The sequence below is a fragment of the Protopterus annectens genome, chromosome 9.part0 (genome assembly GCF_019279795.1).
Source record: "Protopterus annectens isolate FY-2018-M chromosome 9.part0, PAN1.0, whole genome shotgun sequence".
Classification (NCBI taxonomy): domain Eukaryota; kingdom Metazoa; phylum Chordata; order Ceratodontiformes; family Protopteridae; genus Protopterus; species Protopterus annectens.
Window position 1 is genome coordinate 1,276,255,728 of NC_056743.1, and position 14,463 is coordinate 1,276,270,190.

General features: G+C 41.8%; 1 protein-coding gene across 2 annotated transcripts in view; it reads right to left on the minus strand.

The window, feature by feature from the left end:
- The window catches only part of SNRNP200 (small nuclear ribonucleoprotein U5 subunit 200), a 1,344,735-nt gene that overhangs the window by 471,373 nt on the left and 858,899 nt on the right, over nt 1-14,463 (minus strand). For both annotated transcript variants that reach the window (XM_044084204.1, XM_044084205.1), the window contains 3 exons: nt 10,269-10,458; nt 9,189-9,362; nt 8,132-8,292 (listed from right to left, as the gene is read on the minus strand). In XM_044084204.1, coding sequence (XP_043940139.1) covers nt 8,132-8,292; nt 9,189-9,362; nt 10,269-10,458 — 525 coding nt within the window. The remainder of the gene's footprint in view (nt 1-8,131; nt 8,293-9,188; nt 9,363-10,268; nt 10,459-14,463) is intronic.

Consider the following 14,463-nt stretch of genomic DNA (forward strand, 5'->3'; position numbering starts at 1 on the left):
GGGAAAAGGGGGGGGGGCAAAATTAAAAAAAAAAAAAAAAGGGGGGGGGTTTAAAAGTAGGAAAGGTGTGTTCTTAGCACATAGGATAACATCATATGACTCCTAGCTAATCTGTAAATGTGACACAGTCGCTATAAATACCTTTTATCCCCTGTCAAATGTGGTGAAAAGTTTGAATGTGAAAAAAGTGATATTGATATTGGTGTAAAATGTTTTAATAGCCACTAAGCAAGCAAGGAGAATCCACAACATGCACACATCCCAGCTACAGTGGTACCACCTAATTGGCAGTAGGGATTTTGTCTATAGTGGCTAATTTATGAGTAAATTCTTCAGCTCTGTGAATGTTTGCAGTTACTTCAGGGTGTCCTATTGCCTCTGAGTGTAGAAGGGGATACAACACAGCCTATCCACTACCCCCAGCTGTCTACTACATTTGTTTACTGTACTACAGTTACTTGGTATCTTAAGGTACCTTTTAGTGTTAATTATGAGCAGGAACTTTGTATTAAGAGATCATCCATAAATTTATCGGTCAACTGAATGTATATTGCCTAATTTTTACACGTCAGAGCATCTTAAGGTGATCTTTATACCTCCCCCCCCCCCAAAAAAAAAAAAGTGTCCCATTTTCTCACTCAGACCCTGGTAGTTGACTGACCAGACTGCGCCCCCCCTTTAACAGATTCCTGATCTTACTGATATATATATATATATATACACACACACACATATATATATATATATATATATATATATATATATGTGTGTGTGTGTGTGTATATATATATATATATATATATATATATATATATATATATATATATATATATATATACACAGATATATATATATATATATATATATATATATATGTGTGTGTGTGTGTGTGTGTAAAATACAAACTTTTTTCAAACTTGGAGGAAAGTAAACCATAGCCAGAACTTAGAAATTTAACAGTTACAAATTATATAAAGAACTTTGGATGGTGAAATAACCTTTCCCCCCTACCTGTTCCATTTTAGAATTTAGAATACTTTTTACGTTTAAATTACCATTTAAGCCAGGGGGCGTGTCTGCTTGCAGTTTAATTTGCCATATACATACATACATATATGTAGATGTTACTGAGTTATGAGGTGCTAAGCCAGTTTTATTATGCTGTCGGATTTGAATTCCACAGTCTCCATATGCGTTATGTGCAACTCTCAAGTTTATTAACCAAACAAGGCTTTCAAAGTTTCCCGTAAAAAGAGGACCACTGACCCTCACTTGGTTTACCCAATTAACTAGTGATAAACTAAAAAAGAAAAACTAAAATTTAGAGAAAAAAATTGACAGTCCATATCTTCAGAGCTTCTGTACACAACTACATGTCTTGTAATACAAGAGAAATTAAAACAATTTTATTTTTTGGCCTTGCTTTCAATGAGCGTTTTCCGTCGCTCCTTCCCATATACATTTATTTCTAAAAAAATATACAGAAAATGGTGGCACAGTGGAAATGTTGCTGCCTCACTACTACTCTTATCTTGTGTTCATTCTTTGTTTCAGATTACTGCCAGTGTTGTCTCTGCACCATTGTGTCTCTCAGAAACTAGTTACTCTAAATTAAATGCACTGGAGCTGCTACTGTCCATGTAACCAAGTTCATGAACCAAGCAGTTCAATTTCATAATTAATGCTACACCTTTGACATCAGTTCTAATCTCTACAGGAGCATCCTGATGTGAAGAGAATATACTATTTGACTTTTTAGTTGCTGAAAATAAATGTTAACCTGTAGCAACCTAAAATGAGACTGAATTTGAGGCAAGTTCAGTAAATTACAGTTTTGTACCTACCATAAATGTAGATGTTCGAGTGTTCACCCTGCTGCAGTCATCACACTTGGGTTATCCTGTCGTCAGGCGGTCCTGCAGTCGGCCGGAATTCCAAAGTCTTGGTCCGGCGTCGGGTGCTGTCACCTCTTCCCTGGCGTCAGTGCATCAGGGGTATATATAACGCAACCGACGCCATTTTCTTCAGTTTTTCTTGCCCCAGATGTCAGGTGCCCCCAAAAAGGTCGTCAGAATTAGTACCAAATGGAGTGAACACTGCACAAACAAAAAATCCCTTCAGCTATAAGCAAATACATCAGTAAAGCAAGGAAGAGATTTTGCCAGTAGATCAGAGGGGATGGAGGGAGGGTAACCTGGACTGCAGCATGGTGAACACTCGAACATCTACATTTATGGTAGGTACAAAACTGTACTATGTTCATCGTGTTACCCTGCTGCAGTCATCACACTTGGGTTGAATCCCAAAGCTAAGGTAGGGGGGAGGTATCATAGAGGGTTAGTGGAGGCAATAAGGCCCTGCAGAACTGCAGTGGCGAAGTCCGCCCTGGACTTAAGTAAATAGGTAAGTGATAGTGTTTGGTAAAGGTGTGTACTGAACTCCAAGTTGCAGCTTCTAAAATTTCCTTGGTTGGAACCCCCCTGAGAAAGGCTGTAGAGGTAGCTGTTGCCCTGGTAGAGTGGGATCTAATGGTAGCAGGAACTGGTTTCCCATGATGGGTATAGCAGAAACGTATGCAATGACCTAGCCATTTAGAAATGGTTTGCTTAGATATAGCCTTCCCTTGAGAAGTTGTAGCATAGGATACAAAGAGCTGGTCAGTTTTTCTGAAAGCCTTAGTTTTGTCCAAGTAGTAACGAAGCTGCCTGTGAATGTCCAAGGAATGCAGGAGTCTCTCACCTTTGTTCTGTGGATTGGGGAAGAAGGTGGGTAAGTGGATGGTTTGATTAAAAGCTACACTGGAAACCGCCTTAGGCATAAAGGAAGGATTAATTCATAGAGACACTCTGTCCTGATGAAAAATGAGGAAATGTTCCCCTGCCATTAGTGCCTGTAGCTCTGAGACTCTCCTAGCTGAAGTTATTGCTAGGAGCAGGGCAGTCTTCCATGATTGGAACTGAAGATCTGCAGAGAAAGCTGGCTCAAAGGGAAGTAGTGTTAGTTTTTCCAGAACAAAGTTGAGGTCCCATGTTGGTGTAGGAGCTCTCCTGGGTCGTCTAATGTTTTTTGCCCCTCTGAGGAACTGCCTTTGAAGAGGATGTAAAAATAAAGGTGGATCCGTGTTGTAGTGACCTGAAATAGCTGAAGCATGGATTTTAATTGAGGAAAAGGAAAGTCCTTTGTGCAACATCTCAGCTAAATACTGTAGAATGTGAGGCATGTGAGGCTGAATTGTGTCTTGGCCTTTAGCTTGGTTCCAGGCACAAAACCTTTTCCATTTGTCCGAATAAGCCTTCCTGGTGCTTGGCCTCCTGGCTTCCAGAATAACATCCAGAACTGCTTGTGAAAGAGGAGCTGGTTGGATGCTTAGTTGATTTGCCATGCAGCCAGATTTAAAGTTTTGAGCTGGCTGTGAAGAATCTGTTTGTTTTGTTGTGTGAGCAAATGGGGTATTTGAGGCAATATCCATGGTGGGCTGTGGGCCATATTTTTCAATAGCGGGTACCAGTGCTGGCGTGGCCAGTCTGGGGCTATGAGTATCAGTCGTGGTCTCTCCTTTTTGACCTTCAAAAGAACCTTTGTGAGGAGAGGTAATATGCTGTCAGGTTTTTCCAACTGAAAGAGAGAGAGTCCACTTTCCAAGCTTGATGGTGGAATGTCTTTGTACAAAATTTTGTCAGTTGGTAGTTTTGAGGACTGGCAAACAGGTCTATGTATGGAAGGCCCCATTTTTGAGTTATCATTGCAAATATTTGTGGATCTAGTTTCCACTCTTGGGGATCTTTGATGTTTCTGCTGAGGTCGTCTGCCAAAGTGTTCTTCTGTCCTGGCAGGAATTGAGCTTGTAACTGGACTTGGTAGGCCAGAGCTGTGTTCCAGAAGATCATTGCTTGCCTGCATAGAGGGTAGGAATGTGTACCCCCTTGTTTGTTTATGTACCACATTACTGTGGTGTTGTCCGTCTTTATTGCAAGTTATCCTGGATGTAATAGATCATTGAAGGCTGTCAGAGCTTTCTGTACAGCTAGCATCTCTTTTCGATTTATGTGCAGATTTCTTTGATCTGCAGTCCATAGGCCGTGAATGCATTGCCCTGCCATGTGTGCCCCCCAGGCGTAGTCTGAAGCATCTGTTGTGATAGTCTGCCTGGCTGGGGGCAAGATGAAAGGCTGACCCTTGTTGAGGTGACATGCCTGTGACCACCATAGAAATTCCTGTTGTAGGCAGGGAATGAGAGATATCATTGTGTCCAAGCTGTGGCTGTGTTGAGACCATACGCTTTTTAGGTACCACTGTAATTTCCTCATATGCAGCTTTGCAAATGGTATTATTAGTATGCAAGATGCCATGAAGCCCAAAGCCTGCAGAATTTTTCTTGCAGTTAATTGGGTCTTTGTTGCCATTGTCTTGAAATATTGAGTCAGTTGTAGTTGCTTGTCTGGCGTAAGATAAGCCTTCTGGGCCTGTTGTATTCAAGCTGGCACCCAGGAATGTCATTTTTTTGTGAGGGTACTAGTTTTGACTTCTTTTCGTTTACTGTGTACCCCAGGCAGTTTAGTAGATGCTTTACAAAGGCCAGATGATGTAAGAGAATGTCTTTGCTTTCTGCTTGGATGAGGCAGTCGTCCAGGTATGGATATATTTGAATTCCTCTTTGTCTGCAGTATGCAATTACTGGTGCCTGGCATTTTGTGAAAACTCTGGGCGCAGTGGATAAGCCAAAGGGCAGTACAGAGAATTGGTAAAGGGTTGAACCTGCAATGAAACGGAGGTATCTTCTGAAACTTTCTCTGACAGGGACATGCAGGTATGCCTCCTTGAGGTCCAACGTTACTAGCCATGCTTCCTTGCCCAACATGGGAAGTAGCTGCTGTAGTGTTAGCATCTTGAATTTGGGTACTTGTAAGTAAGTGTTTAGAATTGAAAGGTCCAGAATTGGTCTCCAGGCATTGTCCTTTCTGGGCACTAGAAAGAGTCTTGAGTAAAATCCTTGGCCTTGCTCTCGAGTAGGTACCAGTTGAATGACTCTCATGTCCATGAGAGCTGTAATTTGCTTTTGTGCCTCTGCCCATTGATTTTGTGGCAGGTTTGGCATTCCTCTTTTCATTGGCAAGGTGTGAAAGTGGAATCTGTATCCTCGTAAAATTATGTCTAGGACCCATTTGTCCTTTGTGACTATCTGCCAGTTGTCTGCAAAAAGTGCGAGTTCCCCCCCAGGGGGGCTGCCAAGAGAGTATTGCTTGGCCAGATGAGGTGCAAGTCATTGAGTTTGCCTTCTGGTGGATTGAGACCTGTCTTTTCCTCCCTTCTGTGTTGTAGTGCCCCATCGGCGAGGTTTATACTGGGCTTGTGGATGTCCTCTGCCCCTTGGGCTTCTGTATTTACCCCTCTGCGGTCTGTCAGTGGCTGGAAAGGATCACTTTTTTGTTGGCCAGTTTCTGCTGAAGCGAGGGGGTTGTACTTGTAGGAAATCTTTGACTGTCTGCATAGATTTTGCCTTATCTTCCATTTTCTTTAAAACTTCTTCTGCTTTAACTCCAAAAAGAACATCCTGCTGTAAGGGAGCATCTAGTAGTTTTGCTTTAACATGATCAGGCAGAGTTTGTTCCTTTAACCAAGCATGCCTACGTATAACAGACCCAGTGACAGCTGCTCTGCAGGAGGCCTCCAAAGAATCAAACCCACATTGTAAGGTATGTTTGCCCACCTGCTCAGTGGCGTGCAACAGATCCTGTACTTCTTTCAATTCAGATTGTTGAGGGAGAGTGGTTATTCTTTGCTTTAACTGAGAGATTAGAAATTGCTGATACTTAAGCATATGAAATTGACAATTCAGTGCCCTCATAGCTAGTGTGGCTGAGGTGTAAACCTTTTTCCCCCACCTGTCGAGTGCTCTGGAATCCCTCTCAGAAGGTACTGGGTTTTTAGCCATAGAAGCCTTAGCCCCCTTGGGACCCTGGGAGATAGTCTCTGGGTCAGCTACTGGGCTTTTGTAAAGAAATTTGTGGGAATCAGGCACTCTGTAGTATCTGTCAGGCTTAGCCGGAGCAGGAGGTAGAGAGTCTGGGTTGAAACTGGATTCTAAATAGACATCCACAATGTCCAAAACTGGTGGGATGGCAAGTGGTCTGTGTTGGGGGAGTAAAAGAAATTCTCTGAGCCTTTTCTTTGAATCAGAGTAGTCGTGACCTTCCCAGTGAAAATGTTCCCTCATAGTGTGTAAAGTTTCCCCAAAGGAGTAGTCTTTAGGAGGAGAAGCTGAGGAAATAGAGTCCTCAGCATCAGAATCTTCATAAGGAGAGAAGGAATAGTCTTGGTTTTCAGAGGAGTCTGAAGAAATGGACATTTGCTCAGAGGAAGCAAAATCTTCATCTTGTCTGGGCCTTTTGTCAGGAGGGGGCTGTGAACCCCTGATTAAAGAAATCAAATCTTCAGCCATTTTGAGCATCTGTTTCTTAAGCATAGGGCCTTGAACAGGAGACTGAAGTGCAGTACTTTTAGATTTAGGAGGAGTCTTCGACTTAGAAAACATTTTAATGGTGAGAGTCGTCAGTCTGAAAACGCCTTCAGAAACTGATGGCGTTTCTGTAGGACCGACGTCTTTTGAAGCAAAGTCGTCGGAAGGGCCTGAAGTAAAAGGCTGCATCGGCCTGGTACATTCCGTCAAAATTTCCGTAGCGGTCTCGGGTTCCAGATCTGCGGTAGTCAGGGGCTGCATTGGAGCCTCACTGAGGACCAGAGAACCGGAGACCGGATCAGCCGAGGCCTCGGAATCTGGCTTAGGCCTGGGCTGCCTGTCCTTATCCCTGCGGTTTTTGTGCACGCCGGTAGTCGGTTGCTCCGACGGCATGTTGTAGTTAAATTTCCTACCGAAGTAGTGTCGTGCAAAATCAAAGCGTCTTTTAATAGTACGCTTATTAAACCTAGCACAAAACTGGCAAGAAGTGACGTCGTGGTCTGGGCCTAGGCAAGGTATGCAATAAGAATGAAAATCCTTACGAGGTATTTGCTTCCCACAAGAAATACAATTGTTAACTTTTTCTGACATCGGTCTGAGGCAAGAAAAATTTCCCCACCGGGGTACTTAGCTTTATAGAAGACTTCGGTCTGAAATTCGAATTTGAAAATCTCAGGAGTCGGCCGACCAGCACTTGCGAACTGCTTCTGCTTCGGGCACCGCGTGGCAAGAAAGACTGGAACAAATGGCGTCGGTTGCATTATATATACCCCTGGCGCACTGATGTCAGGGAAGAGGAGACAGCAACCGACGCTGGACCAAGACTTTGGAATTCCGGCCGACTGCGGGTCCGCCTGACTACAGGATAACCCAAGTGTGATGACTGCAGCAGGGTAACACGATGATCATCAGGGAATTTGATGACTTCAATGAGAAAATGGCCAGCTACCATCTCTTCAGGATAAGGAAGCTAAGCACACTCTTGCTGTAAAGACAGCATCAAAATGACAAGTTAATGGTCTTCAGGAAGAACCCTCCATTTATCTACAAGACCTCTTGTCTATTTTAGGTATTTTTATTTTATATTCAATATCATTTGGACAGCACGGTTTACTCTCAAAGTGGGAAAGACGCCTTTTAATGTCTTTAGTACCAGAAGGGATGTTACCTTCAAGTCTAAAAACAGTCTTACAGCAACAGCTTACCATTTTTATTTCCAAATGTTTTCAGCTTAAGGGTTAGATCTTGGGCCTTTCACCACCACCATCCACTGGGTATGGTAGAACCATTCAATTTCAAGAGCCAATACAGCAGGAGTATTCCACCACCAGGGAAGAGAGAGGAAGAAATCCATGTCTTCAGAACCAGGCATGGCACTACGACCACATTTCCATTAACAATGTAGACCAGCTCTATTTCAAGCCCTTCTTAATCTTCCCCAAATAATTTTAAGTGACAAGGACACATGCAACATCATGCCTCCTCTGTGACCCATGTTTCTTTATCTGTACTTACTTAGATGGTCTTGCATTGTTTGGAAACATTCCTAAATTTTAATGCACAAGCTTATCTGACCAAACAGTGCAAACCACAGGTGTGTGTGGGTGAGTGTCCACAAATGTCAAGGAGAAGAGGAGCAATGAAAACACACTGATGTTGATTCATACGCCTCACCTGTTCAGCAAGGGCTTCCATTGGGGTGATGTAGATGCAGCGCCCCTCAGCATTTTGTAGTAACATTCGCAGGATTGCAAACTCTGCGCAGATCGTCTTCCCACTGCCAGTTGGGGCACCGACAAAAATGTTCTCATCACTGTTGTACACAGCATTAAAGACTAAAACATGAAGAAAAATGTGTAGCTTAATGCTGGGAAGTACAAGCAGACTCATTCCAGAAAGTCTACAAACTTAGAACCGTAAAGTCCATAATGAAATCAGTCTTATTTTATTACCTTTACATTACCCATCTAACTGAGAAATAAGATGGGAATGATTAATTTCTGAACATGTCATTCACAAGTTAAAAGCAGCACACTGCAGCTCCCAACAAACTGCAAATATCCATATAAACTTGGTGAATGACAAGACAACAAAAATAAAACATTTAATAAACTGATTACTTTATGATCAAATGCATATTACATACATTTTACCATTACAGGTTTGTTCTTAAAGGAACACAGAGGATATTTTGAAATGACAGTCACTCCTGCAGTGATATAAAAGACAGAAGGAAGGAGCAGGCAAGCCCTAAAGAGGGACAAAGTTGACCACAAAAAATGCAGGTATCACCATAAGAAAGCAGAATGAACAGATGCTTCAAAGTAATACACAGGGATATGCAAAGTAAAACACACCATCTGATGAAGACAGCATAAAGCAGGAATCTCAAACCAATGCTAGTTCAAATCAGCAAGCCCACCAACATGATACAAATGGTAGCATGAAAGAAAAAGGAGCAAACAAAGCAAAAGATCAAAGGCAAATTTATTCTACATTCTTATCAGTAATGAAAGAATTTCAATCACAATGCTTATACGAAAAGACTTAACTCTGTATTTGTAGTGCTGTAATATAAAAACTGAGAAATGCATTTCTTGAGATAGAACAATGAATAAGTAAAGTTCATGAAGATGCACATTTACTTGATCACACATTTAGAACAAAATCAAAATCTATTTACTGATGAGGTTTCATCAAGCAGCTTTCCCCATTCAACTTAGAATCATACCTTGTGTCTGAATGGGATTGAAAAATGGGAAGCTGTCCTGATACAGACTCTCAAAAGAGCTATTTCGCAAAGCAGACACTGGCAGCGGCTGGAGATCCAATAGTTCTGTTGGAGGAGGATACTTCTCAGGTAAGATCAGATGGCGGAAGGACACTGGAAGTTGGGTCTCGCAAGCTGTGAAGGAAAAGGTTTGTTATCTTGCATAAATCAGTAAGAAAAAAGGAAAATAGAAGTACTACTACCTTATACTACCTTATACTTTGTCGCCTCACAGTTAGACGTTGCCTGTTCGATTCTCTGTTAGAGCATCTTCTGTGTAGCGAAATGCATGAATGGGCGTTCCTTCGTTGACGGTTGTGCGTTAGGGCCGGCAAGCCAGTACGTAAAAATCTACTGCCAATCATTAGCGGACCGGAGTTCTGCTGTGGCGACCCCTAACCAGGAGAAGCCGAAAGACACAAACAAACTACCTTATACTAGCTTGCATTAAGGTATATATAAAAAGGAAATGCATGACATACTACACAAAGTAATTAAGGCATGTCTCACTATAAATTGCTGCTTCTCGTTTTGGCTTTTCCCGCTGGGGGTCGCAGAATGATTGGCAGTGGAGTTTTATGGTATCAAGTTGCCAGCCAGGTTCCCAAACTACGACAGCAGGGACACACACACATACATAGGGCCAAATTAGAGTTTCCAATCCAACTGCAGCATGTCTTTAGGATATGGGAAGAAACCGGAGCACCCGGATACCCATGTGACCACAGGGAGGAAATGCAGACTCCGCACAGAAGGCACCCCAGCCAAGAATTGAACCAGAGAACCTCTTCTTGCGAGGCAGCAATGCTAACTGCTGCACCACCACTGCCACCCCTCACTATGAATTGCTAACACCACAAATTCTCCTACATAAACCTGACAGCATTATCCTTTACACATGCAAATCTCCCAGCACCCCCACATCACAGCACTCAATAAACTGTTTCCCCTTACACTAACCAGCCACATTACACTGCAATTAAAAAAAATGCAAACAAAATTCCCAAACTGCATGCAAATCAAAGAAAAGAGTCAACTTACACAGCCATCGATCAGACACCACACGGATAAAGTACTGCGGTGGGAGAGGTTCAAAAACAGGGACAAAGAACATGACCAGATGTTCATCCTGGGCATACTTAGCTTTGAGAAGGAAATATTCATGATGCAGGATCACTTCACTGTCCACATCCTCCACTAGGATCCAGAAAGCCTCAGAGGAACCATGAATCTAAACAAAGAGTTGGCATTATTTATCTGTACAGACCATTATTAATGATATCATTTAGTCCTACCAGCAATGAATGGCTAAAAGATGGATCAGAGGATTCCCTGAATCCTGCACATGTTGCTCATAATTCAGCATAGCACAAACTTGCTATTTACTACAACTTAGTAGGTGCAATTTGTGGACAGCCACAAACTGCTGTACTGGACCACCTCAAAAAATAGGCACGTCAACTGTTGGCTAACTGCATATTGTTTAATATACAGCTCATCTTACAGTACAAGGAGAAAAGGCTACGCATTATTTTCTCTTCAGCAATCTACTACCATCTGTCACATGGAAAGAATGCAATACTGCTTCAATTAACAACGATAAGAAATTATGTATAAGTACTTGCTACATCAAGGAACTTCTTAAACAAACTCGTTAACAAGAAATGACCTCCTATACACTCTATGAAACTTTGCAACCAGCATCTGTGAAAGTTACAACACAAAGCTTTTGTTAACAGTCCTTAAGAAGACACTATGACAAACTTTTCAAACTAAATTTCATGCTAGCAAATTAAACTTGTACATAAAGATAGATGAACACTCAATGGAAATGGAAAGAAGAGGAGACTGGGACCATCTTCAGAAGATTCTATCAAAGATCACTGCAAAAGGGAAGACACCCATGCAATATTTCTTTAGAAGGATTTCTGAAGCAAGTCGATCAGTAGAAAAGATACTGAAGTATCTTGAAATTTCAAACCAAAAATGTATTATTTATTTTGCTTTTGTTTACCAGGAAAGTCCAAATGGGTTTAAATAAACCCTTTTTCAGCAGAGACATGGAGAGAAAAGCTTCTCTGATTCCACCCCCCAAAAAAAACAAGTTCACACAGAGTGACCGTGTACAAACAGTATACAGGTAATTATATAGCACACCACATTTTAAACAGTGTGGATACATTTGCAGAGTACATGAATATTTAAGCAGTGACTACATTTACAAAGCATATCAATATATACATCATAGGCTCATAAAATCTTCTTGTAAATAAAATGCAAGTCAGTTTTAGTGTAGATCCTTCTCCATTTGGTAGTGTAGCAGTGAGAGAAAAAATAGCATACAGTGTATAAATTATGCACTTTTGTTTAAAAAATGTTCTGTTCGATGTGTCCAAGACAGATTCATTGAGAGAGACAGAACAAAGTGGAGGAAAGGAAATAGGTAGTGGAGTAAGGGAACTTTATGTACTGAAGGTATACTCTATTTATTGAGGGTAGAGACTGCCTTGTTGACGACGACATTATAACGGTTGAACCTTACAAGTAAATTACTGGTTTGAAGGGTAGCAAGCAAGTGCTATTCTTTAGGAAGGAAAATAACAGGAGTGCAGGCAGAAAGGAGGGTAAGGAAGAGTGGATGTGAAAGAGTTAGCACTGCAATGAAGGTAGAAGGACAGGGAGAAGTAAGTGTGTGTGGGAACACAGACAAGAGGTGATACTAGTATAGTTGTGTAGGTGGGTGGGACCAGTGGAGTTTAGGAAGAGTTATGCAAGAGTGAGTGTGATATTGACAGATACAGAGAGGTTGAGAGCAAGTTAGACAAGTTGCAGGCTATGCACACATAGTTAGACTAGTGGTGAGACCAGTCTGCAGTAAAAAAAAAAAATAGAAGGAAGTTACAGACCTAGCCTGTGAAGGCTAACAAGCAGATAAAAGGGAAAGCTCATACCAAGATGCCCTGCCATTGAAACTTCTACTTCTAGAGTACAGGTCCAGGGTATAAGTTTACGACGAGAAGCTCAGTTCTTCAAATGGGTGCATCACAGATGCCCATCAGACACATTCCAGGTCTCTCTGCTGAGGCGGTCTTTTAAATGCATAAAAAAACTATGCTAGATCTTTTGTTGACAAAGTGCAGTCAGCTAACTACTTAGATTTCTGTATCCTGGTTAACGTTTACCTCTTGTAAAAGCAACACTTGAGTAAGGAATTGTGAAAAATTGTCAGCTGCCTCCACTTTTTTTTCTTACAAACACTTAAAACCCTCTTAAGAAGTTATCAAAAGAAGACATCCTCATCCAAGTGCACATCTAAAAGTTGGCCTTTTACAACTTCAGGTGCTGTCTTGTTCAAAGCTAAGGATCAATCCAGTAGCTAAGTTCTAATGCAGTCCATCTAAAGCATAACACAGAACAGCTGTTTGATGATCTCACCACAAAAATAACTGTTCAAGTATGATCACTGCTGCATTAGAATTCCTAGCAATGGGACTAAGCCAAAGGTGGATGTCAGCTTGCTGTTCCTGCACAGGTCAAGTCCTTTATACAACAAGGATCGCCCTCCTGTACCTTAAATAAAACAAGCAAATCTGCTTTTGCCATCTGCTGTTCTTTTTTGCCAGCAACACAGAACAATTATGCCCAGTGAAGGGGATAGCCTTCACTAATTTTTAGAGCTCTTTGTTTAGATGTTATAAGGCAGAAAGCAGTAAAATGACAATAAATTCCCTGGTCTAACATGGATGGTCCCCAACTGGCAGTCCATTTGCCAATTTATACTTGGTGAGTAGTGCAGATCACAAATCCCAGACAAGAGGCGTTCACAGAGATTCACCACCTCCCCTTCAGTCCTTACCTACACATTATTCTTTGCATGTGTCTCTGTCTGTGGGAGAAGGCTGGTGGGAGCTAATGATGCAACAGTAATATAGGTTTATAGGTTAGTACTAAGCTAACTGCCCTTGCGAGCCATTTTAAGCCTAGCCAATTATCCCTTGTGAGACTCAAACCCTGCACCTTGTGTTTGCAAGGCAAACACTTTAACCATTAGGCCACCCTCCCAACCCCGAAGGAGGAACAGCCAAAGATGAGGATGGGAGTCAATGTGCTTCCTCTTACACACTCTCTTTCTAGGGGGCTCCTCAGGTAAAATAATCTGGGGAGGCCTCAAAGTTGGGGACCACTCATGGAGGTATCCTGAGGCCTTGGGTCTCCGCTGTCCCTGAATAGAGGGTGATCTGAAACTGATATCTGACAAACATCTACTGTTATGGTGAATTTCTCACAAAATGTTACCATGTTCTTCACATAGACTGCTACGAGAACTGAATTCCTAACAAAAAAATTAAGATTTCCAAAGCAGTAACCAATCAACATGGGGGAAGCAGAAAAAAGATTCAAGCAAAAAAGGACTTCTGTACAGGAAGCACTGCAGAAAAGACAGCTGTGTAAAAAAAGTACAGTTGTGTACACTTACCATAAATGTAGATGTTCGAGTGTATTCACTGTTGCAGTCATTAAATTCGGGTAATCTGCTGGCAGGCTGCACTCAGTCGGCCTGATTAACAAAGTCTTAGGTCCTGCATCAGTTGCTGTCCCTTCTTCCATGACGTCAAGTCGTCAGGGGTATAAAACATGCAGCTGACGCCATTACATCAGTTTTGCTTGCCCCAGATGTCAGGTGGCCCCCAAAATGGGGAGCAAAATAAAATTAAAAACACAAAAATATACCTCCAACCAAAAGCAAATACACCAAAAAGGCTTTTAAGCATAGAAAAAGAAAGTAGAGGTATAGTCAGAGAAAAACAGGGGGCTGGAGGGAGGGTAACCAGGAATGCAACAGTGAATACACTCTAACATCTACATTTATGGTAAGTGTACACAACTGTACTATGTTCTTCATATTTCACTGTTGCAGTCATTATATTTGGGTAAATGCCCAAAGCTATGGTTGGGAGGAGGAATTTATACAGCATTAGGACCAGCTATAAGGCCCTGCAAGACAGCAGTGGCAAAGCCAGCTCTGGATTTAGAGAAAATTGGTAAATGATAATGCTTGGTGAAAGTATGTACAGAACTCCAGGTAGCAGCTTCTAGAATATCCCTGGTATGAACACCTATGAGAAAGGCTGCAGAAGTAGATGCAGCCCTGGTGGAATGAGATCTGATCCCCTGGGGGACAGGTTTTCCATGGTGCTTATAGCAGAAATGAATGCAATGGCTTATCCATTTAGAA